The 27,184-nt window shown below is 43.0% G+C and overlaps 2 protein-coding genes across 5 annotated transcripts in view; both read left to right on the forward strand.

The window, feature by feature from the left end:
• Window positions 1-16,817, forward strand: part of atp2a3 (ATPase sarcoplasmic/endoplasmic reticulum Ca2+ transporting 3) — a 42,265-nt gene extending 25,448 nt beyond the window's left edge. Inside the window, exons 6-22 of one of the 3 annotated variants that reach the window (XM_053846815.1) lie at window positions 1,007-1,087; window positions 1,153-1,238; window positions 1,318-1,782; window positions 5,243-5,331; window positions 5,651-5,753; window positions 7,378-7,509; window positions 9,615-9,731; window positions 9,816-10,034; window positions 10,254-10,589; window positions 11,475-11,695; window positions 11,760-11,962; window positions 12,108-12,193; window positions 12,284-12,417; window positions 12,862-12,979; window positions 14,591-14,708; window positions 14,812-14,841; window positions 14,922-16,817. In XM_053846815.1, the coding sequence (XP_053702790.1) occupies window positions 1,007-1,087; window positions 1,153-1,238; window positions 1,318-1,782; window positions 5,243-5,331; window positions 5,651-5,753; window positions 7,378-7,509; window positions 9,615-9,731; window positions 9,816-10,034; window positions 10,254-10,589; window positions 11,475-11,695; window positions 11,760-11,962; window positions 12,108-12,193; window positions 12,284-12,417; window positions 12,862-12,979; window positions 14,591-14,708; window positions 14,812-14,816 (2,513 nt within the window). In that variant the 3' untranslated portion in view covers window positions 14,817-14,841; window positions 14,922-16,817. Of the gene's footprint in view, window positions 1-1,006; window positions 1,088-1,152; window positions 1,239-1,317; window positions 1,783-5,242; window positions 5,332-5,650; window positions 5,754-7,377; window positions 7,510-9,614; window positions 10,035-10,253; window positions 10,590-11,474; window positions 11,696-11,759; window positions 11,963-12,107; window positions 12,194-12,283; window positions 12,418-12,861; window positions 12,980-14,590; window positions 14,709-14,811; window positions 14,842-14,921 lie in introns of all 3 variants that reach the window. The other 2 variants (XM_053846814.1, XM_053846813.1) reach the window with 2 other exon arrangements.
• Window positions 16,818-19,509: 2,692 nt separating this feature from the next.
• The window catches only part of camkk1a (calcium/calmodulin-dependent protein kinase kinase 1, alpha a), a 40,459-nt gene continuing 32,784 nt past the window's right edge, over window positions 19,510-27,184 (forward strand). Inside the window, exon 1 of one of the 2 annotated variants that reach the window (XM_053846297.1) lies at window positions 19,510-19,809. The gene's annotated coding sequence lies outside the window, so the exon portion shown is untranslated. The remainder of the gene's footprint in view (window positions 19,810-27,184) is intronic. The other variant, XM_053846298.1, reaches the window with a different exon arrangement.

A 27,184-nucleotide genomic window follows, 5' to 3' on the forward strand; every position in this document is an offset into this window, starting at 1 on the left:
TGACATTTACTACCCATCTCCGCTGCTTTCTGTCGCAGAGTTGGCTGACTGAATGTAAAATAATTCCTGACGTTGCTCCTTATGGGACCTAATTATTGTGACACAACAATCAATAAAGCATCATTGGTCATGGTCTTTTTCATGTACAAGACTTCGTACAAGTTCTTTGTTGTGAGTTTGTGAAGTATGGAAGTGGAGGTGTTGACCAGGGAGCAGAGGTTTGAATGTGGGCGTTTGAAAAGCCTCGATTTTCTGCCCTTGGCAAGTCCTGCTGCTGTGAACATGAGGCTCCCACGCACGCACGCACGCACGCACGCACGCACGCACGCACACACACACACACACACAGAACTCCTCACTGCCCCTTCAAACAAACACTGATGTCGAAACAATATAACTGTGAGGTGTTTGTTCTTCCTCCTTTCTCTTTTGTTGTCATCCGGAAAAATAATAATGAAGCAGACTCGCATAAAAGATGCACAATCAGAGATCCTCTTTGTGTTCGCCGTTGATTCCTGTGAAGTGATGACAGCTGACAGTTGTGAGTTGACATTAATGAGACACGGGGTGACGAGGTGTCTGTCAGACTTCAAACCTCCGAGTCAAGAATATTGAATCTGCCTGGTTTTGAAACCACTTTTCAGTCTGCCATTGTCAAATCGTGGGAAATAATGATGAGGACATCAACTGAGGCTGGGAGATGCTCGCTTATTAGGGGATGTACTGAGGAAAAAAAACAATCTTTCTAATTTGATTCAAATTTTGTTTTATGCCCATTCTGTGTGGAATGGAGAGTGAAGATGGACAGTGGAATTAAAAACAATTTTCTGAGAATGATGAGGCACTTGTTAGTGTTTCTGAGACATTCTGGATTAAGGTTCAGCACCGGCCACATGCTCATTCCTTGTCTTTCATTGGTGCCTTAGTGTTCGTACCTATTAGCTAAAGATCTTTTTAAATTGTAAGTCGTACAATCCTCCTTATTTAACCTTTATTTTCCTTATAGTTGGCGACAAGGTTCCTGCTGATATCAGGGTCACCTCTATCAGGTCCACCACGCTTCGAGTGGACCAGTCCATCCTGACAGGTGATAAAATGGCGAAATATCGGCTTTGAAATTCACCACTAACACATCGCTATTCTTTAATTCAGGGGAGTCTGTGTCTGTCATCAAACACACCGACCCAGTTCCCGACCCCAGAGCGGTGAATCAAGATAAAAAGAACATGCTGTTTTCTGTAAGTACATCGCTGCCTGAGTCGTAGCTGCATGAAATATGGTTATGTATCTGCAAGTGTCATTTGGTTCCACCCCCAGGGCACCAACATAGCTGCAGGTCGAGCCGTGGGCGTGGTGGTCGCTACCGGTGTGAGCACTGAGATCGGTAAGATCCGTAATCAGATGGCCTCAACCGAACAAGACAAGACGCCGCTGCAGCAGAAGCTGGACGAGTTCGGCCAGCAGCTCTCGAAGGTGATCTCGATGGTCTGCGTGGCGGTTTGGGTCATTAACATTGGACACTTCGCCGACCCCGTCCACGGCGGCTCTTGGGTTCGAGGGGCCATCTATTATTTTAAGATAGCCGTGGCGCTTGCCGTGGCTGCCATCCCTGAAGGGCTGCCAGCTGTCATCACCACCTGCCTGGCCCTGGGCACCCGTCGCATGGCTAAGAAGAACGCCATCGTCCGCAGCCTGCCCTCGGTGGAAACCCTCGGCTGCACCTCTGTGATCTGCTCAGACAAGACCGGGACCCTCACCACCAACCAGATGTCAGTCTGCAGAGTGAGTCTGAAACCTTCATTCCACAGAAATAATAATAATATTCATCCAGTAAAACGTGAATTATATTAAGGCAGATGCAGCATAAATTAAAACACGCTCTCTGGACAAGGCAAACTACACGTCGCCATATGTCTAAACTTTTGCAGCCCACATAAGGTCTAGCTGAACATTTGGAAATGTTGCGATATATTGCATTATGATTGAATTTTTACATTTTTGTTATTGATTTATTAGTTGTTTATTGAAATTGATGTTTTTATTCCTTGTTTCAAACATGTCAATGTGTAGACTAGATTTCCTTGTGGTGTTCTATTTTATTTTCAAATTATTATTATTATTGTTTTGAAACTGTAAATATAACTAGTACTCTTAATAGTGCTCACTTTACACCACTGTTTTTAAAATCATTACCATTCTAATAGTGATGATAAAATAATACCAAGTAATGATCAATATAGATTTCAGGGTTAGTTTTCTTTAAAAAATGTAATTGTATTTGTCCAAAAATATTTATATAAATATATACGGAAGGATTTAATCGCTGTAAGTCAGACGGTGAGGCTTAAGCGTCTGCTGCTGGTTGAATTCCCACTGACAAGCACGAGCATGACCTTGTCTCTAATGCCTGAAGACGTTTACTCACGTCTACTAAAATACATATCGAGCTCGCGTCCAATGACTTGAGCTGTTTACCCTGCATTAATGATGTGTGTATAAAACATTGGATGACAAAAACTGAAAGACCTTATCGGCAGTCATCTGTGAGGCCGCACCCTGCTCTCATGCTCGGTGTGTGTTCTTCCTTGCTCGTCAACAGAGGGTAAATGTCAGCTGTTCTGCTGCCTCGAAAAGAAACGCTGATCCGATACTCTTGTCAAACAGTTTTTTCAACGTGATCTCCTTGAAAGTAGACATCAGACATGTAACTTCATTATTCATTTTTGAACTTACACTTGCCCCTTATTTACGGTAAAGCAGATGTGAGACTTCATGAGGGTATTGACCACTGTCCCGAGGGGAGGGCAAACAATGATACAGTAGTACTTGTAAAGGGCAGCGGCGACACACACAGCCGTCGTATAATCCAGACCAAACATCAGCAAGTCAACTGTTGGCCTCTGAGCAGTAAGTAAAGGTGGATTATTCCCCAGAGCAATGTTTGGTCAGCAGGAAGAAAGATCTGCATGAAGCTGAATACAGAAGAGTGTTTCTTCCTCCTGTAATATGAAGCGTCCACTTTTCCTTTTTGCTCTGGCTTGTTCCCCCAGTTAGTGTCATCCCAGTCTCATAACTTTTATTAGACGGCAATGTCAACATCAAGGCTTGCTCAGTCGGACTCCACTCGCCTGAAAAGCATCTACCTATGGCTTCCCTTTTCCTGTGCACCAAATTCATTGAGAATTACAAACTTGTGTCACTCGTCGCGAGGATCACACTCTGCCTTGTTTCCTTGGAGACCACAGCAGATGAGACAGTGAGAGAATCTGGCCACAGGAAGAAGAGTCTTATTATATTCCCAGCTAGCTGCTCTCTGTGCACGCTCTGTACCTGGTGGGATTTATTCGGCTCCTCAGCACTGGAACAGAGACTGCGCCGTCCTGAAGGACCTTAGTGAGATCACGAACAGAGCAATTGAGAAAAATCTCATTACGTTTGTTTTAAATGGATCGGGGAGACAAAGTGTACTGAATAATGGAGGGGGAAATGATTGAAGCCAGCAGATAGTTGGAGTTCACCTGACGGAATCCATGACTTTAAGTCATCACTGTTTAAGCCAAGTCGCTTTTTACTTACTCACAGAGTTGAGTGGCACTTTCCTAATAGCTTAATTATGAAAGCAATATAAAAAAAAGTGATCCTCAGATGGAGAGCAGTGGCCACCCTCCATGTTCATGGGCAACCCCGACTTATTTGGTCCCCTGAGAGAGTAACATTTTTCATTGAAAATATATCGTAGTGTACCACTTAGCAGAAACAATACATACATAATTGATCTAAATATTTTAGTTACCTCGGATGTCTGAGAGTTATGAATAGTATATTAGGCTGTATGTGATTTATGAGTTTTGAAACTAGCCCCACATTTGCCTTGTGTTACCGTTAGCTTTCATAAACTGAAAGAGACAGGGTTTTTTTGTGCTCTTTTCTATCAAAGAGTACCATTTAGACTCCTTTGAGAAAAATACTAATGATGTTCCTATTAAAAAAATTAATAATAGGGTTCAATTCATTTAATCATTTAATATATATAAACATATAAAATGATTAACAGTTAGAAGTGAAGCGTAAAAAGTAGCATTTAGTGACTGGATGAAGAGCAACGGTAGGATGAATGGTTAATGGTGATAAATAATAAGTTGTTTCAGGGAGTCAGTCAGTGGCTGCAGCAGACCACACTTTGGTAATAATTACCCGACATCTCAAAGTTCAGACATTGAAAGTGGTCTTTACATACCGGGGTTGTGTTTTGATTTCACATAATGAAGATGTATTCTGAGGTCAGGCAGCTGCGAGGATGACTTTGTGCACCCACACACACACATATATGCTTGTATCTCTATCCTTGTGGGGACATTCTGTGGTTTCTCATTGACATAATGCTTTCCCCAGCCTCTTACCCTAAACCTAACCATCCAAAACAAATGGCCAGGAAACCAAACTTAAACCAAATTATTATGACCCAGTTATTTTGAAGTCTTCATCCTCAAATTGTGGCTTAACCACGTGGGGTCCAAGCAAATGTCCCCCACAAAGTCAGATGGTCCTCACAAGGATAGGGTTTTTTTTTGTCAAGAATTGGTCCCCGCAAAGCAGGATAAACGAAGCACACATACACATGTTGGTATCTATATCTTTATCTGTAACCCTTTCCCCAGCCTCTCATCTTAAACCTAACCAACCAACCAACAAATGGCTAAACTTAACCAGGATTCTGTACCAAACTTGACCCTGCTTTTTTTTAGGTTTTAACCCTCAAAACCCTATGTGGACTGGCAATAATGTCCTCACAAGATGAGTGTCTTGTCAAAGATCGGTCCATACATTAATATGTGTGTACACACACTTATGCTCCCCTTACATGGTCTGGTCAGACCAGCAGTATGATAATAAGTCATGTAATGTAGCTGGGTTGATGTGCTTCTTTCTTTGTTTCTTACTGATGTCAGAAAAGCAACTGCTGACAATGCAAACATTACTTATGTACACAGGCTGTTATCCATAAAGGATGTAGGATAACAGGATGTTGCTGCCCTTGTATTGCATGTTGCAACGTATTTTTTTAGTGTTTACAAAAATGCATTTTAAATATGCACTCATGTTACTCACAGAAACAAGTCTCCAAGTTTCTCCAATTTATCCATGAAAAAACTACATCAAATACACTTTCACGTTTTCTTTTTTGTCAACGTTGCACCAATGTAAATTGTGTCCTAATCTGAACCGTGTCTTCTCTTTCCAGATGTTTGTCGTGGACAGGGTGATGGATTCAATCTGCAGCCTCCATGAGTTCTCCATCACTGGTTCTACATACGCGCCTGAAGGTCAAGTGTGAGTGTCACGTGTCTCTCAGTCCGTCTAGATCCACAGTGAATCTTTGTGAATTGACGCGTGTAGGTGGATAATGGTTTATCTGATCGGAGCCACGAGTGAATCTGCGGGAACCTGTGGATTTCATAACACCAGCGTGTGGGTTATTGTGTGGGAGCTTTGCTAGCAACCGTTGCAGCCTCTCTTGGGAAGAGTTCCACTGTTGTCATGCAATCAGCGCTGCTTCCCGATAAAACAAATACCCGCGCATGCTTGGTTTAGACACTACAATAAAGTGAGTGAGCTACTCTCATATGGTGTAATGTTTGTTTCTGACCAGATTAAAAGGAGATAAGCCGATCAATTGTGGTGACTTCAACGGGCTTCTGGAGCTGGCTACAGTCTGCTCCCTGTGCAATGACTCTTCACTGGACTACAATGAGGTCAACAACACAAACCCGCACACACAAAACTATTTTTTAAGAGCAGTCACAAACTGAATGAAATTGCTATACCGTACTACAGGGCATTTTATAGCGTTCATTTGCTTCTAAATTTTCTTTAACTGGCTCATGTACCTTCTGGATTTTAAAGGTTTGCTGCTCGGAACTCGCTTAAAACAGATAACGTGTCAGCGCAACTTACTAAAGTGAATCAACTTTGCTGTGACAAATGTGGCGATGGACTGTTATTATTAAATTGAATTATTAAAATACAGTGATGTTTAATGTTTAAAAGAATATGATGCATAATCTCATACAAAATGTTCATCTTCATAATAGCATCTTGTCTCTGTATTAAATTATCCTGAACATTTTATTTACGTAATTCCTCAAAACAACATTTATGGAAATCTGTTTGTGGGAGCTTCATCCCGTTCAGCATACTAATTCTACACCGCCTAAAATCCTACTGCATTAAATGGACTGCATATTAACTGACTCTAGCTGCCGTGCTAATTTTGTTCAGATGAATCACCCCCTCCTATAGTTGTAGTTCTCACCTCCCTGTCATCACCATGGTATCTTGGTAACCACACTTGCTACAGAGAAGGGCTTCTATTCTTGTACTCTTGCCACACCTTTTCGTGCATTTTACAAGAGAAGCAGGCTGTACGTGAGACCAAAGCTGAGCCTCTTCAGAGTAAGTCAAAACAGGCGAACACCTGGAAGACAGGAACACTTGCAGTCTGCCAAATCCTGCACCATTAGTTCTCCACCATCTGACGTATTTCGCAAGCATGAGTCAATGTATGTGGAGGAAGTGCTGAATAAACTCCCAGAAGTTGGTGGGGAGGGAGAATAAACTGTAGGCAATACTCAGAGGTTAAAAGGATAGTTGTTGATGTCTGTATTAAAAACAGCTCATTTATAGAGTGAAAACTGGAGCACAGTATAGCGATTTGGGACGAGTAAAGGCAGCCACAGTGTAGGCAGGGAGAGTGAGGAGGTGAGCACACGGCAGGCCACCGGAGGAGGTGGTGTCTAACACACTTTATGGGATCATTTTTAAGCCATAATAATATGTCATAATCATCCTCTCTAGCCTTTACTACATCCAGCCTTGTCCTTATCTTGGTATTCTCCAACAGTCTTAGTCCAACATCTCCACCGTCTCTCCTTGATCTGTCACTCCCTCCAAACTCCTCAACTTAGACCCTGTTCCTCCTGCTTCGGTATAGAGCACTTCTGCTTCATTATAGCAATAAGATGGAGAACTTCAATTGCAGCATTGTTAGACAGGTGACTCCTGATATGAAACTGCAGAATTATGGAGTACTTATTTATTGATCTAACAGTGCTTCATTTTCCTCCATGGAAAAATCTATTACCAACTAATGGGCTTTAAAAACACCCCCCCTGGGGTGTATTGCTTATGGAGCTCATTGAATTTTCCTTTAAGTAAATATCTACTAAAACTCCAAGAGTGTAAGAAACATAGCTCTAATAAAGCATTTGATTTGTTAGTTGGACTCTTTGGTGTGTAGTTCATCGTCTACACACAAATCAAAAGTCTGTCACACAGTGTTCTCTGAGTCATTGGTTCCCTTCTTCTTATTCTTTACAGGCCAAAGGTGTTTATGAGAAAGTCGGTGAAGCCACGGAGACAGCCTTGACCACACTGGTGGAGAAGATGAACGTCTTCAATACTGACCTGTCAGGACTCACCAAGGTGGAACGTGCCGGCGCCTGCAACTCGGTGAGACCCCGGTGGAAACACATTTTTTGTCTCTTGAGCCATATTAATACTCATAAAAGTGAATAACTTTGTCAACTACCGTAATTTCCGGACTATAAGCTGTAACTTTTTTCTGAGCCCTGCGGCTTATACAGCAGCGCGGCTAATATGTCGATTTTTACAGGCTGAAATCAGATTAAATCTGAGGCGATGAAATCAGAAGCTTTTTATTTCCCCTTGAAACACTCAAAATGCACTGTTTTCGCCCACGTGTCCACCACTCCGGCCACACGGTTGATCTCCTGGAGGTCTGGAATCGAGAAGCTGCCGCTGACACTGGTAGTGGTGTCGGAACTTTTTTTCAAAACTAGTTTTGAAAAGCATTTTTTTAGCCGGTGCACCTCTGACCTGGTCACAGTGCAGACAGCACCACTGAACCTGCAGCTTATAGACTGTGCGTGTTATATATGAACAAGATCTATTTTCCTTCTTAAATTTAGTGGGTGTAGCTAATATTCCGGTGCATTCTGGAAATTACGATTGGTCAAATCATCATGTGCTTCAGGGTGTGGCCACATGAAGCCGTTCATCTGTAACTATACAGTCCTCATGAGCTAAACTATTACACTGGCCTGCTGTTAATTTCCATTAATTTTTCCGGCATTCTATTGCATTGGATTTCAATTCATTTTGTATTTTTAAATTGTATTGATTTTCGTGTCATGTAGCCTTGTTTTATTTTTTATTTTTTTATTTTATGGCCAATTCTATGAGAATCTTTGGTCATTCATGTTTTATTTGAAAATCTTATATACATATATACATTTGTAAAATATGTTGCCTTTATAAATCATTTTATATATATATATAATTCTAATCATGCTTTTTAAAAATAGTTTTCCCTTTTGATTTTCCTTTTTTCCCCATTATTTTTTTTTTCTTGATTTTCTTTTTCTTTGTTAAAAACTAGCTCTAATGAATTTGAAACAAAATCCTCTAAATTCTGTATTTTAATATATTATTTTCTAATAAATGCAGTTACTGAAGACTTCAGTGTTTAGAGAGAGGCATTGAAGGATGCTCATGTTTGACAGTTGAGTGTGATTCTGCTGAAAACGCCCTCTGCGGTGTCATTAGTTGCACAAGCAAGTGTCTGTGGACTAGCTGTGTTCTGTGGTAGTGGCGAAGGTTCTCTACTTTTCCTTCTTCTGCCATTCACACTTTCAGCGAGATGAAAGTCATTAGAGCTTCCTCCACTTCCTCTTGTGAAGAAGGAAGTGCTGTATTTATTTGACATGAAGCAGTTGTCAGGAGCTTTTACAATCCCATTCTTTGCTCTAGAATGTTGCTTGGCTTGTTGTGGTAGAGTACATTTGCGGGAATCCTATCTCTGGTTCTCAGCTCAGTTTTGGAAAATGAAGTTGGGTGTTTAATTTAATTTAGAGGCACTTGACTGCATAACTGTGTGCTCTTTTTTGTGGTGCTGCAGTTCCCTCCTGTGCTTCTCCGTGCACTCTGGTTTCCTCCCACACTACAGAAACAGAGGATAATAGCTGAGTCCAGAGTGTCTTGAGGTGTGAGTGCACTTAACTGCTGTCTTATCAAGTTTATTGAAGGTAGATTAATGACACCCAAAGGAGGTCATGTCTACTTTCAGAGAAAAGCAATAGGATGAAATAAATGGGTGAAAGAGAGCAACATCAAGTGTGGGACAGAACTAAACATTTGAGGGAGCCACACTCCCTGGTCCTTAAACTTGTTATAAAGATGTGAAATGATTAATTAATGTGTGACACAAAAATAAATCAAACTCTGAGCGATACACAAAACATTATTTTAAAAACGCTGAAAATTTTAAAAAGTCTGCGCTCCAGTGCCCCCTACAGGAGGAGCCTGGGGAAGATCGCGGTAAACGTCATTTTTTAATCTATAAATTGCGATTTTGCCCGAGAATATATTATTTATTTTATTTAATTTATTCTGCCAAAATATCAGTCTCATTTCCAGCGTGGTTTTTGATTTTGTGTGACCTTTTTCTGTGTCTGACCTTTGTAAAAAATAGGCTTATGGCTGCTGTGTTCTTTGGATTTGTGCTTGACTCCGTCGACATTCTCCCTCCTCTCCAGGTGATTAAGCAGCTGATGAAGAAGGATTTCACACTCGAGTTCTCCCGAGACCGCAAGTCCATGTCCGTCTACTGCACTCCCGTCAAGCCCCACTCTTCCAGCAAGATGTTTGTCAAGGCACGGACGACGCTTTCACACTCACCCAAACCTATTCAGGCTGCTGGAGCTTTCCTGTTTATTGCTAACTATTTTTCCCAACAGGGAGCGCCAGAGAGCGTGATTGAGAGGTGCATGTACCTGCGAGTGGGGACCAGCAAAGTGTCTTTAACACCTGCCCTGCGAGAACAACTCATGTCCAAGATCCGGGAGTGGGGTACAGGCAGGGACACTCTCCGCTGCCTGGCTCTGGCGACCCACGACTCCCCGCCTAACAAAGACACAATGGACTTGGAGGATTCCAAAAAATTCATAGAATATGAGGTGAGGACTTTTGTTTTCTGAAAGAACAAAGAACGGCTTACAGAAAATCAGTTTCAGTCTGATCTTCCTCTTGAGATGTGGAGAGTAAGCGATGGCTTTTTCAGGTTCAGCGTCTACCTGACATGCTCAGTAGAGTAGGAGATGGAACCTTCACCATTGCGCTACCAAGTTGCTTTAAGAAGTTTGCTGACCATCTAACTATAACCTTTGTCTTTTCAGCTGGGCCTCACATTTGTGGGCTGCGTCGGGATGCTGGACCCTCCCAGAAAGGAAGTGATCGGTTCCATCAAACTGTGCAACGAGGCGGGGATCCGTGTCATCATGATCACGGGCGACAACAAGGGCACGGCTGTGGCCATCTGCAGACGTATCGGCATCTTCGGAGAGGAGGAGGACGTGTCGGGCAAGGCCTACACCGGCCGCGAGTTTGACGACCTCTCGGCTGAAGGTCAGAGGGAAGCCGTGAAACGAGCGCGCTGCTTCGCCCGCGTGGAGCCGGCGCACAAGTCCAAGATCGTAGGATACCTGCAGTCGTTTGATGAGGTCACTGCCATGGTGAGGAGAAGGAATCTGAAGTTGACATTGTGCACGACAGGTTTTAATGCTGGACTCCACGTCCAATTCTAATTCAAAGCACACATCCAGAAAGTAGCATGTGCCTTTGACAGCCTCCTTCCACTAGGTGGCAATGTGTCTGCCTCATTGGCCACCAACAATCGATGCGGTATTTATACAGTATTTTTAACTATATTTCATTTATATGAATGGAAATAAATATTATATAAATGTAAGTTCTTTATGTCTCAATATTAAAAAAAAAAATCCTGTCTTACAATGCCTCACATTGTCTGACATTATGTTCTTACATCTTCATTTGTCTCATTTCACCTTAAATTCAGGTTGATATTTCCTTTTTCTGTAAAATAAATCCTTTGCTGCTCACTCTTAATAACCCACCCTCTGGTCCCTGCTTTTTCTGAATGAACAGGCAGGAGACGAGGGGCGAGGTCGCTGAAGCATGACCTGTTTTTCGGTCTCTCCCTCAGACTCCTGCATCAAAAGCTGTCGTCCCGGGCTCACTCCGCTGCCTCCCATCAGAGCAGCGTTTGATCCGACTGGTAGAAAGGAGTGAGGAAGAAATATAACTATTAGAGTGTTAGACTTCCTCTCTGCTTCGCTGCAGTGGAAATCTGCTTTATTCCCAGCAGTGACGGAAATGTGTCACATTGCTTCGCTTTGATTTTGAAGGAAATCTATTTTTCATGTTGACATGTTCTCAATTCAAGTCAGTTGATGTGTGTGAAGGGAACTTCTAGAGTCTAAAATCGAGTCTCGAAATCTCTTGAAGGTCATTTTAGGATGACTTTTTTTCTCGTGTGGATCGTCGCTCGGCGGATAATACTCTCGTCTGCATGCAATTTCACTTCCTTTTTGTTTCAGACTGGTGATGGTGTGAACGATGCACCGGCCCTGAAGAAAGCAGAGATCGGCATCGCCATGGGCTCCGGCACAGCGGTGGCCAAGTCGGCATCGGAGATGGTCCTGTCGGACGACAACTTCTCCACCATCGTGGCAGCGGTGGAGGAGGGCCGAGCCATCTACAACAACATGAAGCAGTTTATCCGATACCTCATCTCCTCCAACGTCGGGGAAGTGGTCTGGTGAGGATCTCGGAGTGGTTGGGTCTTCTCTCACCCGCTGACTACTCCTCCTCTTCACCCATAGCATCTTCCTCACCGCCATCTTGGGCCTGCCTGAGGCTTTGATTCCCGTCCAGCTGCTGTGGGTGAATCTGGTCACGGACGGGCTGCCGGCCACAGCTCTGGGCTTCAACCCCCCCGACCTGGACATCATGGACAAGCCTCCTCGCAACCCCAAAGAGCCCCTCATCTCCGGATGGCTGTTCTTCAGATACTTGGCTATTGGAGGTCAGAGAAGTTCAATTTAAAAATGATTACACTAAAATCGAGATGGAATATTTGTCTTGATTTTTCATATTTCTAAAGATCACACAATTCTAGTTGTTTGATCGTTCATCTCATCTGGTTTTCATCCATGAATCTCTTTCTCCAGGATACGTTGGTCTGGGAACAGTCAGTGCTGCCACCTGGTGGTATCTGTTTGATGAAGAAGGACCGCAAGTGACTTTCCATCAGCTGGTGAGATGCAACTGCTCACCCAACCCTCCTCATTTCCTGTATCATTGTGATGTTACCGTTCTCACGCTTTGTTGCTCACACGTTGTGCAGAGACACTTCATGCAGTGCACCGAGGACAACCCCATGTTCGAGGGAATCGACTGCGAAATCTTCGAGTCCCGTTACCCCACCACCATGGCGCTGTCGGTGCTGGTCACGATCGAGATGTTCAACGCTCTCAACAGGTGTGTGTTTGTCATAAGGAACTGTAGAACTTAAATCGTTTATTATTAATGATAATAATGGCCTACAGCGCCCTCACATGGTCATGAGTGGAATAGGATCATCCAAAAAGTTGTTTTCTTCGCCATTTAAGGCAAAAAATGAAGGCAGGTTTAAAAGTATTCCTCGATTCCGTTGACAGAAGCAAACACACTGTCACGTTCAGGAGTAAACTGAGCAGGAGTTATAGGACTGCCTGATTAAAGCTCTCCACAGAGCATCATTGAAGTGAAATGTGCTCACCATAGCAACCATAAAAGGGAATGCAGTGCTATGAAATACGGTCACATAAACCTGTCAGCCCGGATCTCGTGCTCCCATTCGGAGCGAGACGCCGCCGAGTTTGTGTCAAGTTGTGTGCTGACATTTGCTGCATGTTCTGATGGATGAATCTTTGTCTCCACAAGTTTGTCAGAGAACCAGTCCCTGCTTAGGATGCCTCCCTGGGTCAATATTTGGCTACTGGGAGCGATGATCCTCTCCATGTCGCTGCACTTCCTCATCCTCTATGTGGAGCCGCTGCCGGTGAGACACACACTTTTTGACATAGTTATACAGTGTATTCAGGCAGTTATTCAGACTGATAGACAAGATGCTTTCATCACACTCGAAAAAGCCGGTTCAGGAAATGAATGAATAATCCTCAATATTTGAGGATATAGTGATATAGTGGCACTGTGTGAAGAGGTCAGTGTAGGACAGGTATGAGGTGTGCAGTTTAAGATCACGGTCTGACCTGGGATTCAGTATTTGTGGGTGATTCGTAGTGAGACTGAGGAAGTGGAGGAAGAATGAGCTGAAGCGAAGAGCAGTAAATGTCAGCAGATGCAAGGCAGTATGCATGTGAGTGAATGATGAAAGGCTGAATACCAATGAAGATGCAGGAAGTTTAGGTGAAGTAGAAGTGGCCAGTGATTTAGAGGGAAGGTGGTAAAAGTGCAGGCAGGATGGACTGTGAGGGCGGGTCTGTGACAGGAGTATCCACATTAGAGAGGGGAGTTTTATAGGACATCAGTGAGGCATGCCATGATGCCTCATGTGGAGAAGTCAAGAGACAAAGTTCGGGAGGAAATGGTGTGGACGCATGGAGAGGACAGAGCGGAGATTTTTTAACTACACGTCAGAGGCCCATAGTTGTGCCGCGAGCGCCTCCCAGAGGGCTACAGTTTTTTGTTTCACACCTTAGGGCCGTGTGGCCGCGAGACACTCAGTTTTTAATACATTAGCCACGTGGTGGCAGTAGTGTGTCACTGAATTGACTTGACAGCTGCAAATCTGTGATAGTTACCAACTATGGAGAAGTTCTGGAAAAGAAAAAAATGATAAAGAAAGTGATGTCGCCCCCCCAAACAGTGAAAACTGTTCATGAAAGCATCTGTTGAAGCAGTTTTGAAAATTAATTACAACATTTTATGGCAATACTTTCATTTACACTTTACTTCATTCTTCTTTGTAGTTTAAATAAAATATATTACTATGTTTTATAGATATATATTTGTATATATTATATTTTATGATATTTAGACATGATTTTATTATATTTATTTTATTCAGTTTTTCCAATTTTCTCAACAGTTTGCATCAAGTGTATTTTTTTTCTTTAGTAAATTTGATGAATATGACTTGTAGCTGGTTCTGCTGCTGGTTGGACTTTTCGATGACAAATAACTATCTTTGCGACGATCACATGGTTTCATGTCATTTCACAAGATTTTGGTTTGTTTACATGTAAGTAGGTTAAATATGGTTATTGATCATAAATGAAAACAAGAGTCAGTTCTTGAATGGGCCTCAGGGAAAGGTGGATCAAAAAGTTTAAGAACCCCTGGAGTAGAGAACATATATCACCATAAGTAAGCAACTTATTCATAGTGTATTAGCCGCTACTTTTATTGGTTTTACATCTGTACAGGAGGGGAACAGTAAAGATGCTAATGGCTTTTGTCTTGCGGACCAAGTTAGTTCATCCGGTTTGTTTTCTGCTGGACGGCACTGAAGTTTTCCTTCTGCTGCATCTCAATTGAAGTATTGCGGCATGAAAGCCGTTTATCAGATGAACGAAGCTCCGTGTGAATGCCAACCATCTGCCGCCGCTTTAGTTTCTCATCATTATTTTTCTCCTCCTCCATCCCGCAGCTGATCTTCCAGGTGACAGCTCTGCGCTGGTCCCAGTGGATCGTGGTTCTGAAGATTTCTGTCCCTGTCATCTTCCTGGATGAGGCGCTGAAATATATCTCCAGAAACCATCTAGAAGGTTTGTGCCGCTTGGCGCGCTGCGGAGTGAACTGTCCGGGCGCCTGCTTTTCCTGAGCAACTTCTCATGGCTCTCTCTTTTCTCTCCTGCATCTTTAATGCAGCCTAAACTGTAATCTCCCCCCTTTGGAAAGGTACTTTCCCTCTGACATCTTCCGTCCTGTGCTCGGCCTGTGATCGCTGATGTGACACCTAATCTGTTTTTCTCTGACAGGGGAGGAGGAGAAAAAATACATGAGGAGACGGCAGCTGCAATAAGACCTCTCTTCCCTTCAACGCATCGTCGACAAAACAACCACATCCCTCCTCATCACAAGCCTCTATCTCTGTCCTCACTCGCCCTCCTGCATGTCCCAAAAACCACCACTAGAGTGAGCCACCGGTGAGAGGCGTAAAGAATAGAGCACTATGTGCGCGAGTGTGCGAGCGAGCAAGTGTCCATTTATCATGCAGATGCAGACTCAAGATAAAACTGCCCTCTGCTTTTTAAGTATATAGCTGATCTCTTTTTGACGGTACAGTGCTGCAGTGGGGTGGGGAGGGTCGGAGGTAGAGCCCAGGATTTGAGGGGTAGATGAAGAAAATGCAAGGGTGCTGCTCCGTCTTTCGTCTGTCACACTACCGGCAGATGTTCGCGGCCAGTTTTCTCACGCTGTTGCTCTCTCGCCTTAACTTCCGCGCACTTTGTCCTGCTGCACCTTTCCCCCTCCTTCCCTCTCACCCCCCTCCTCCTCCTCGGAGGCAGCACCAACATCAGGCTGGTAGTGGGGTGCAAAGACTCGGCTGGAGTTAAGAGTGTGGCTAAGCTTTGAGCTGCTTCTGTCTGGCTTGATGTGAGGAGCTGAGGTCGCTGATCGATGTGAATATCTCTCTCTCTATATATATATATGTATAAGTGAATAATGCAAATTTATTTAGAATAATGTGAAGACCAAATAGCACAAGTTGTTGTGAGTCACTTTAAACTGCTTTTATTTGATCACGTTTCTAATGCTGAGTCATGGAAACGGTGATGTTTTATCCCGTCATTGACCAAAACCTTATCCTCAATAGCCCGTCGTAATAATCCCGTACAAACTCACTCATCCATTGACCCGCCATGTTTGCCTTAACTGCCCACCGCACCTCCACTTCATGTGGTTGATAGAATGTGAGTCGCTTAGTTACTTCACTCCCAGTCACATGACTTTCAGCCTCGCCCCCGGGGTGACGCCTGATTCTCAGCTCCTCCTGCTCTGCTTCAGCGAACTTACAACCATGACTAAATTTATCATGTATTTGACTGAATGAACCCACTTGTTTTTGTTTTTCTGGATCGTAGTTAGAGAGTCTTGAGTGTAGGTTCTGTGTCGGGCTCGGGTCAGGTTCACCTTTGAACTCTTGTGTGGTTAAAGGTCATCAGCAGGTACAGTGACTGACTCCTGCGGATTAGATTTAGAAAATAAAAGTTTGCAAAACTGCCACTTAACGTTTAAGATAAAAAAAATTGAACTATGACAATAAAGGATTACGGATTCTATAAACTGGTGAATTTTTGAAAAATAATTTGTCAAACTTGCTGTTATTTACTACTGAAAACTGTACAGATGATGACAGTTAAGGGGCCCCTTTTACTGTAATAACTACCTGTAAAATATTAAATTTTGCAACAGCCATCGACGGAATTACCAACAAGAATCTCTTCTTTCGAGCACACGGTGTTTAAGGTTTCTTTGCTAGACTGGCTTTCCTTCTTGTTTGTTGCAGCTGGGGTTTTTGTCTTTTACTGTAGGGAACCAATGCGATGCTAGATAAAGATCTTTCAGATACGCAGATCATTTCAGTTTTCCGGGGTCCGAGAGAGTTTGTGAACGTCTGGTTTACGCTGAGAGACCAGTGCTGGTGAATCCTGGGTTATGAAGTTTTACATTGAAGGGCTTGGTGTGGATTCAGGCTTCAGAGACTCGACTTCCAGTTGAGGTCTTAACATTTGGCACTACACCACGGTTGCTCCTGACTCAACCCAGCCTGGGGGTCTCTGGAGCCTGCGCTGCACCTCTGAGAAATACAAAGGACTCTCTGTTTTGCCTTGTTAATATTGTGGACACATAATTTTATAAATGAAAATGATGTGGAAATAAAGATTATTTATCTTGTTATTTATCCAGAGTCTTCTTTTTTTTTTTTTCTTTTGATTCTGGTATATACAATTTTGTTCTTCTTACGCCAGTTAAGAAGAAATATATTGGAGTTTATTCAGTGCATGCAAATATAATAATCAATATTATTTAAGAAATCACCTTGATTATAAGCAACTCATTGAATTATGTATTATTAAAGAGATTAAAATAAAAATTTGTTACTGAATATAAATGTCTGTCACAGCCCTTTAAATTCAAGAATTACATTACGATTTTAAATCGGTAACATTAAAAACCATGACTTAAATAGTGGCGATTTCCATGTTGCACTCAATAGCTTTGAACGGCAGGGGCAGTATTTTACTTCCTGACCTGTAGTGCAGCACACAGTTGTGTCCTGTTTTGTCCGATATCACACTTCAATTTAAAGAACGCGACCGCTGCAACACTCCACTGTTGACTTATCAATTAGTCATCTTTCCACACGCCCTCATGAGACTCACCCAGGTGGGACTTTCTGATCTAAGGTTAGGATCCCGAGGGCCGCGAGGAAAATAACATCTCATTTAAGTTTTCCATCCTGAGCCTCGGAGGATGCCGCCTGTTGAGGTCAGCGGGGGCGAGTTCCACTGAGACAATGGAGGTCAAATTGAGTCGGAAACAATGCAAGATGTCACCATGACCACGTCGGAACGACACACAGGCTCTGACTCAGTGGAACCTCATCATCAAGGAAAATAAGGATACATTTTTAAAACACATCCGGAAATATAACTGGCCATTCTATAAGGAGTAGTGATGTAACTATTATACAAAATGGTATGAAAATTATGAGTCAAAATAACGCACAATAATAACATTATTAATGGAAAATTAATCTTCACATAAATGCAAGAGTAATAATAATAATAATGGTTATTATTGATGCGAATTAATCAAAATGGAATAGTCAGTCCAGTGGAATAAAAAATGAATTAATGTAATGTATTTGTCTTTGTATTTATTGTTTCAATATATGCAGTTGATTGCTCCTGTTGACATCAGTGACATGGACTGATGTCATTCCTTTATTGAAAGCAGCATAACCGCATCTCCCAAGAGAATCAGTCACATCAAGATGACATCATCCGTCTCTTTTCTCGGGTCACACAGAACTCGCTCTCACACACATAGTTCTGATGCGACTGTCCTCTTTTACACTGAGCGGTGTTGTGTCTGTGACTCATGCACAGGAGCAAGCAGAGGGCCCTCGCCTCTGTGAGGACACGGAAAGTGCCTCCAGACAGAGAAGGCTTGAAACTAAACTAACTCCGGAGTCTGAACTCGCAGTGGTACCCGACCCTCACCTCTGAGGACACTGGGTTCAAGGTTTCACCCTCAGTCAGACAACTTCCATGAAACCAAGGGTGTTGGAAGTGGTCCTCAAAGTGCCGGGGTGGTGCAGGTTTTCGTTCCAACTGCAGCACAAGCACACACAGTCTAACAGGTGAGGCTGGACAACCAACTGATTATACTCCTCTAACATGAAAAGGTCTTCTTTATTGGTTGGAACTGAAACCTAAGAAGAGGAAATGTAAGTAAGGATATTAAGAAGTATAAATAAGCCATGAAACACAGTCAAATATTAAATATAAATCAACTGTGGACTAGACATTCAAGATAAAAAGGCAATTATATCAAAATATATTTTCAGTATTCCTTCAATGTATTTTGAGGAACAAGAAAAACACAAAAATGGCCAATGAAAATAAGAAAAATTTTAGAGTTTAAACAAGAACATTCTATATTTACTGCTGAAATGGTGACTAAAAGAGAAAGAACTAAAGAGGCAGAAAAATGAGGACATATTAGTTATAGTTTCAGTCAAACGGGCCATGAAAATACAGGCATCGGGCCGCATATGGCCCCCGGGCCGCACTTTCCCAGGTCTGTATTGTACTATATGATGTAATGCTATTTGACAGACCTTTTGACAGACATTTTTGTGTAATATGTTGTCAAAGTACATAACACTGCGATATAAAAGCATATTTAATCACAGACATTTGTGTAATGAAAACTATCATTACATAATGTTGACATGAAATTAATGATATGTCAATCATGTTTGACCAAAATTATGTAGATTTCCATTTCTCTAGTTCAAATATTAACTCATCTCAAAAGAAGAAATAGCATGGAAAAGTGACTGTGACAAGAATCATTCGCTCTGTTTGTTTCAACTCACAGCAGCGTTCCATCGCTACCGTAATGTGTTGTCTTAGTGCGCACCCAAAATCTGTGCGCGGATCGCTCGACTTGGGACGGCGGAAGAGTCGGATCGCTTGGCTCCAGGAAGTAACTGGGGCGTGTGAGGTGGAGAGGGCTGCTCGCTGTTCAATTGATTCTGATGAAACCATCCATTAAAAGGATTCCCTCCGCCATCAGAGGCGCGCGCTGCTTATCTGCACCAACGACCGACGCGCTTTCCCTCATGCGTGGAGCAATGTGGCCACTAGGGGGCGCTAAAAACTCGTTTTAATATCCACCAAAGAAGAGTGAAAATGAAATTAACAAACTTGCTGAATTTATTTCAATATCGAATGAAATTTTGGGTGGAAATTTGGTGGTTCATTTTATAACGTTGCGTTTAGAAGACGGATAACCGAAATGGGCGGAACTGGGGCGGGTGCTAGGACCTGGGGGCGGCGTGTCTGCTGGTGGAATAAAAAGTTATGGTTGTCGGTGAGACAAAGCAGGAGCTGCCGTGTTCACACCGAGGGAAGCTGCTCCTCTCCGGCGGCTGCAGACCGTCCACACCCGGCCCTCACCCCGGCTCTCAGCGGGGATGACTGTTGGCTTTTCCGGAAGACGGCGGAACTGAACCTGTTTAATCCACCGACAGCCACCAGCTGGCGGAGTGAATCCCGGCTGTCAGCTGCTGCTGCCGGGGCTTCCCGCTGGATCCTCGCCGCTCCGCGGAGCTCCGAACTCTTCCTTCTGGTAGGTGAAACTTTACACTCACGGCTTCATATCGAGTGTTTTAGGGGGTGAATAGCAAGTGAAAACGGACGCGCCTCCGGACTCGCGCTACTGTCCCGGGTGGTTTTCTGAAGGGGACGTTTCAGCACCTGCAGCGGTCCTGAATGTCAAACACGCCACGCGACTGTTCCTTGACTGAACACAGGCGCAACATATTCCTGAAAACATCCACCATTGACACACATTTTTGCCTCTCAAAATTCGTCCCATCATCACACTCCAAACGTATGTGACACGCTGTGCACATGCATGCAGATTTCATCCCTGTGTATTTGTGTGTGTATATACATTTTTTTTTGCAGAACTACTTTGCTATCACAAAGAAAACCCTGACACCACAGTTGAACTGGATAACCCAACTGTCCCACCTGATGTAACTAAGATAAATGGACCACTGACAACTCCAATGGGCCACATTCCATTAAGACACAATTGGAATTGAAGCACAGACCAGGTTGATGTTTATCTTCTCATCATGACTCCTGAAAATGAACAAACAACCTCTGAAGTGTAGCTTGTTTTCCTCTGACATGTAGTTTAAACACGCAGCTTTCTTCTAAATTCCTTGAAGTGTTTGGTAAAAAATGAGGAACTTCTTAAAAAAAAAAAACCTTTAAAAATACGCAGAGAACTCGTGTGTCACTTCCTTCCTCTGTCCAGTTGTTTGGTCTGTAGCCTTGAGAAAACCATGCAGGTTCAGCTGCTTCTGCTTCTCCATTTACATTTATGGTTCCAATCTGTATTCCGTCAGAGTCGCTGGCCGGCCAAGGTGCTGATTGCTTAAGTATTTTTCATACATTAACTCTGCGGCCTGGGCTGCACTTTTACAAATAACAAGTCAGTGAATGTTTACAATGTTGTTACCTGTCTGGGTGTCAACATATTTAACATGCTTTAAGGTACTGCTGATGATGTACCGGTCCACCGACTTTGCTCTGCCTGTTGGTCACATCCTACTTTTAAACACAAATATAACAGCAAACCGTTGTTTAGATACATTTTAAGGATTTACTTGCATGTTATTATGCAGTAATAGAACAGCTTCTAACAGTCTGCAGGTTTGCTCTGTTGGCTCCCTGAATTACAATTTAATCATTGTAAACACTATTACTTTTCTCTTTCTTTATAATTTGCAGATGATAATCTGACATGGTTTGGTGGTACACACAGTGGTACCTCGGTTCTCGACCACTATCCGGTCCAGACGGCCGTTCGAGAAGCGATTTGTTGAAAATCCGAATCGATTTTTCCCATTACAATGAATGGAAAAAGAAATAATGCGTTCCAAGCCTTAAAATAGTCTTTTGTAGGAGTGAATGTAGAGTGTCTGCTGCAGGTGCGCTGTTCCTCTATGTGTGTGGCCGCTGCATGTGGGAGGGGTTGCCGAGTGAGTGACGTCTCTCCAGAAGTGAAGAGGTTCCCGGTGCGTGTCCAGCTCTGAATGTGCGGTTCTGTGTGTGGGTGCAATGGTTCTGTCTGCACCGTAGAAAGGTCAGCGGCGCTTAAAAATGCATGAGGATCACTTCTAAACTAGTTTGGTGCAGCATGGAGACTGACTCATGAAACAAACTCGCCAGTGTTCTGAACTTCTGTCATCTTTTATTGACATTAATAATGTCCTGTTTTTTTCGTCCGCGTGTGCAAAGTTCTGACACCACAGGCAGTCTCAGCTGCTTCTTCTCCTCTCCGGTCCTCCAGGAGATCGCCTTTGTTGGCATAACTGTCGACCTACAGGCAAAAACAGCACATTTTGAGCACTATATTTGACCAGGTCAATAAAACGCCTGTGACTTCATTCATATTTTGGCAACATAACTTTTTAGCCTGTAAAAATACATATATTAGCCGCATTGTTGTATAAACCGCAGGGTTCAGACCGCGAGAAAAAAGTAACGGAAATTATAATTAATTAAAAAAAACAAATTTCTTTTTATTTAATTAATTTATTGTTCTTATTACACTGTTTGGTTGAGTTCAGCGATTAAAAACAATCCCCACTTGGCTCATTGCCAGTGCGTGCTGTATTCTGATTCTCACTTCAAAACTTTCAGCCCATGTTTGACCAGAGCTGCCTGTTCTCTGATGCTCTGCAGTCTCTGCAAAGACGGCTCTTCTCTGGTCATTATAATTCAATCACTATGCAAGCTGGTCAGTAGCGTAACTCTAAGTTACACTCACTCACACTGTGATCTACAGAGCTGTGACCCAGCTAAATAAAAAGCAGGACATTTCCACATCTCACAGCTCCTTCAGCACCTCTGGGAAATCAGCAGAATGAGGCTGACAGGAGGTAATCGGCTCTGTCTACTCATAAATCTCGGCATCATTCCCTACGATGGTCCTTCAAACCAGACACATTTTTTTTCTAAATTTCATGTAGTCTTTTTTATGGAGAAGTGTTCATAGTAAAGCTGTGTAAATGGCTTCCCTAGTGTCTGTGAAGTGTAAGATGATGTGCGACTGAGTGAGCCGTGAGGACACTCAGCTCTGCGGATTGCAATGTGAAAAACTCTTTCTCTCAGGGTCTGATGGGTTTTTGTGAATTTGAGCCAGCGCTTATGTGCGCTTGCACAGGAATTTTTAATCATCGCTCAGGATTCTAGTGGGCTGGTCGTAGTATAAAACCTTTCAATTATGTTGCCATTTTGGTGAAGCTTTAATAATGGGTTGGAGTAACGTCATGTCGCGTTGTAGTGCGCCATGGAACATTGTTTTTTGTGACTAATTTCAACGTATTAATGACAGATTTTATTAACATTAGTGGACTGCTACACTGACGCTCAGAGGCAGCAGGTATTTTCATGGAAGTGTGACATCGTAGCACCCACAGTCTGCCCTGATATTCATATTATGTGGACAATATGTCATTATTTTTCCTGTCAGATGGTGTTACACAAGCTCAAGCCCATTCATCGATGTGATTCCTCGTGATGTTTTGCGACTTCCTGATTCCAACATTCGCCCTCAGAGGTTTCTCCAGTAATCCCTCTGGCCGACATGCGGATAAACAAATACATTAATTCCCTCTGCAAATGAGAGACTTGTTCCTGGCAGCTCCTAACTTCCTGTACAGGGAATTGAAGATCCAAACTTAAAGCAGTTGAATCATAAGTGATAGACAGCAGCAATTCAAAGTGGAATAATTGATGTTGGCATTTACATCATGAACAAGGTGACAGACACATGTAGCATCAGGCTTTTAGCAATGGGGGTAACCAAGCTACGGTCGAGAATCGGGCGACCGTTTTTTCATGTTTTGCCAACGCCCAGATGCCCCCCTTGCTAAAAGCATGTGTAGCATGCAAACAACTCAACAGAAAACCAGACTGCGGTTGAGACAGTGCAAGATAAGACTGCACTTCAAATGCAATGCAATTCATTTCTGCTGAGGCTTAACAGAGTCACCGTTTCAATGTTTACCTTGCACAGCTGAAAACACTTGAAGCCGTTGATTGTTTCCTCAAGGATGCCTGAGTCGACAAACCCTTGACGGGCAATTCTCAATTCCGTATTTGCGTCTTGTCGATCAATGGGGACATGTCCTCTTATCCCTGCACAGAGCTGCATCTGCATATGATCTCTCCAAGGCCTCTCAGATCTCCCAGTTAACCTTGACCAAGTGTTAACCCGCTCCTTCACTGATGCTGCCCGGGCTCATCCTCATTATCTGCAGTATGAGAATGACCCCTGCTGGGAACCTGCACCTCCAGGAATGCCTGGATTTATTTCTTTTCTCCATTTTGAATCATGTGGTCCGGCTATTCAGAGCGGAGAGAACTGAAATAATCAATGTGAATCTGAGCTTCTTCCTCAAAGGTTTTTTTTTTTCTGTCCAGAACCTGTCTAGAAATCCTGACACATCTTTTGCTGTCTGCCCTCTGAGCTCATGTGGGTATAAACAACAGCAGCTCCTCTCTGTTTACAGAACACAGTGGATGCAGTTATACAACAGCATCGTCTCAAATGCAATTCATTTCTGGTGAGGCTTTGTGACGTTTTGTTTTTTTCTGAGGAGGAATATATGAACTGTTTTTTTTTTTTTGTGGCGGGACTTTAACGAGTTAATTACAACAAAAAAAAAAAATGTAATTTAATTGAACAGTTTGCTCTTCAGACAACAGGGAACCTGGCAGAGCGTGGCAGCTAGGATGATAACAACAACAACAAACATGGAGGAATCCCTGAACAAAAGCAAACAAAATCATCTGTTTGCTTTTGTTCAGGGAGGTTTTTCACGACACAATGGCCAGAGTTTCCACTACTCTGAATGTACTTGAAATTCTTATAAAATTGAAATTCTTATACAAATATTTTCAAGACATGAAAAGAGCTTTAGTTTGAATAAGGTGATATAAAAACTTGAATATAGCCACCATCGTGATTTATTGTGCTATCGTCAAACTGATGCAAACTAAACACTATTTTTTTGTTTAAATCATGTATGGGTCCATCATTTCATTCAGTAATAGATCAAATCTGCTGGACGAGCTGGATCTGGGAGAGCCCAGTTCGGACCCACACGGACCCTATTCGACCTGGGAGAGCCTAGTTGGAGCGCTCATGGACCTCACTTGGGCTAGAACTGGACCTGGCAGAGCTTTGTTAGGCCCCACATGGTCCCCAATCGTGCAAGAGCTGGAGCTGGGAGAAGCCTGTTGGGTCCCACTTGGTCCCCAGTTGGCCAAAGTGGGAAGCTGCAAGGAGAGCACATGTGAGCCCCACTTGCGCTGTACATGGTAGAGCCCAGTGTGCCCCACTGTTGGGCTACATAGCTGGGGCTGGGAAAGCCCATTTGGGCCATAGTTTGGCCCCACATTGGCTGAAACTGAGAGAACCTAGTATGGCCTGAGTTGGCCCCACTTGGTCTAGGTAGCTGGAGCTGTGAGTGCCCATTTTGGGCCCCATATTTTGCTGGGACTGGTACAGCACAAATATGTTCCAGCAGCCAATGAAACGGTTGGACCCTAGACAGTGCATTGGGTTTCAGAGAGCACACTACTCTTCCGAAATGAGCGTGCTCAGCAGCCTCCGAAAGGCTCCTACATCTATATTTCTTCTTGTAACTGGCTCTGGGCGAGAATAACAGGCTCATTGCTGCAGCCAACATTATTGATGACAGCCAGAGGAGCTCAAGGCTTTAGGCAGCCTTGTATTTCTACTGAAGAATCTTCACCTTTTGTCACCAGTGAAACAAAAAGGTATGGTGAGAAAAGAGTACTGACAGAAAAGAATATCAGTCGATGTCTCAAAATGTCTTTTAGACGCTATTGCAGTGACATATTTTTTTCAGACTGGGTGCCCTTGAGCAAGATAACCCTGACATCTTCTATTTAAGAGTTGGCTCACAGTCAAACAAACCCAGGGGTGTCCGAGCATCTCTCCTTTGTGAGCTGCTTTTACACAATGAAGGTGGAGTGTTATCATCTAACTTAGATGTGGGATGCTTGTGTGGTTGTTTTTGTTTTTTAGCTCCATACAGAGGCTGGAAAGCATGGACCGTCTCTGAGGAGGTTGCCATAAACTGCAGTTTTTTTGCACTCATTCGAATGACGTTTCATGAAGGAACAGCACAACTGCAGTGCTATTTGGGAGGGAATCTTTCTCCATGTGACCAGTGAAACCTTTGTTATTATATTATGAATTCATGATTAACTCCTTGGCAACTTTTGGGTATGGCTTCTATCAGTTAATAACGCCACCACAGTTTTGCGTAGTTGCAAATATCGATGTTTTTCTGCTTCGTGCTCTTCCATTATAGTGGTCAATGGGGTGTTCATTTGTAATTTGCCCTAACATTAGACATTTTGATATTCTTCACTTATTGCTATTCAGATTACATTGCTTTGACATAGTGTTTGCATCATTTGGTTAAGATTAAATTCAGCCATACGTTATTATAGTACACGGCTCATGGTTATTGAATGATCCCAAAATAACTACACATTGTGTCACCCATTTTTCTTGTTAGTATTTGTGAAATGTTACTGCATTTTTTTTTTCCTTTATACAAGTAACATCCGACTTACGACCTGCTCAACTAACGCCCACCTGCTTATTTTCTATTTTCTTTATTCAATGTCTGGCACCGCAGCACGTAGCAGCCCGGCATCGCGTACGACAGTTACTGCAGCACAGTATCCCAGCATCTCACTCTCACACAGCCATCTACCACTACAGTAGCACCTATAACCCTTGTGTCAGCTATTTTGAATGCCATTCGACTTATGTCCAATCTGACTTACGACTGGTTGGTCGGATGTTACTTGTATTATGTTACGCAGTTCTTTGAAGGCCTTAATTTATCTTTTTGGACAAAAAAAATATATGCCCACGAGTGACAGAGCATCCGTGTGACATGCCCTGTTGTGAGGACAGGAGGTGCTCTTTTGTCTGTTCCTGTGTCTTCTACGGGGTCTGGCATTGAATTTATGCCTCAGAGGAGGGTTTCTGTGGGACAGGATCACAGTTTTATCGCGCAGGGGAAGGTTTCTGTTTTGCAGATTTTCCCAAAAAGTGGGGGGTATCTTTAATAAACACCAACAATAATCGAGGAATACGTGTAATTTTTAGACAATATTTCTGTTTTTTGTATGCTTTTAAGTCAGATTTTCAGTTACTTATGAGTTTGTTTAGTCTTTTGTCTGGATAGTCTTTTGTTTTTATGTGCTAGTCAGATGTTATCAAAGTGCCAGCGGCTGACATTTGCCTCCTCTGTGTCACTGTGTCTGCTGTCATCCACCAGTGACCTTTCCACAACAGAAAGCCAGAATTCGTCCTTTGTTTTTGTCATGACTGCTTTCCTAGCCATTTTTAAATGTATAAACCTGCTGGAAACTGATAAGCTGGCAGTAGAATTAGCATTTTGCTTTTATGTTTGGAAGTGCTACAAGGCAAGATTAGCTGACGCTCTGCTATTGGTGAGATGCTGAGGCGCTGAGATTCCAGGAGCTGCTCGCTCTCATTCTGATAGACGCGTGTGGCTCACAGGCCTGCGTTGTTGAAGGGGACTCTTGCTAGTCTGACTACTGCTGGCTGTATCACAGTTCCTCTTCACAGTTGCCTTGTGCTAGTTTTGCACATACAGTAGTTATTGCTACCAAAGATCTATTAAACAAAATCTGAAGCCCTTCTTTTGCTTTCTCAAATATATCTACTATAAAATATTGATATTTTCCCATTAAAATTTCTGACCCAACCGTGTGCTCTTATTGTAATCTGTGGTGGTAAAAGTATCATGCTTTCCTGGTGTCACAGAGCTTTAATCAGAGTAGATCATGTTTAAACCCACGTCATCCCATTTTTTAAGTCGCAGCTTCCGAATCTTGTTGTCTGTAAG

The sequence above is a fragment of the Synchiropus splendidus genome, chromosome 17 (assembly GCF_027744825.2).
Source record: "Synchiropus splendidus isolate RoL2022-P1 chromosome 17, RoL_Sspl_1.0, whole genome shotgun sequence".
In the NCBI taxonomy this organism is placed as follows: domain Eukaryota; kingdom Metazoa; phylum Chordata; class Actinopteri; order Syngnathiformes; family Callionymidae; genus Synchiropus; species Synchiropus splendidus.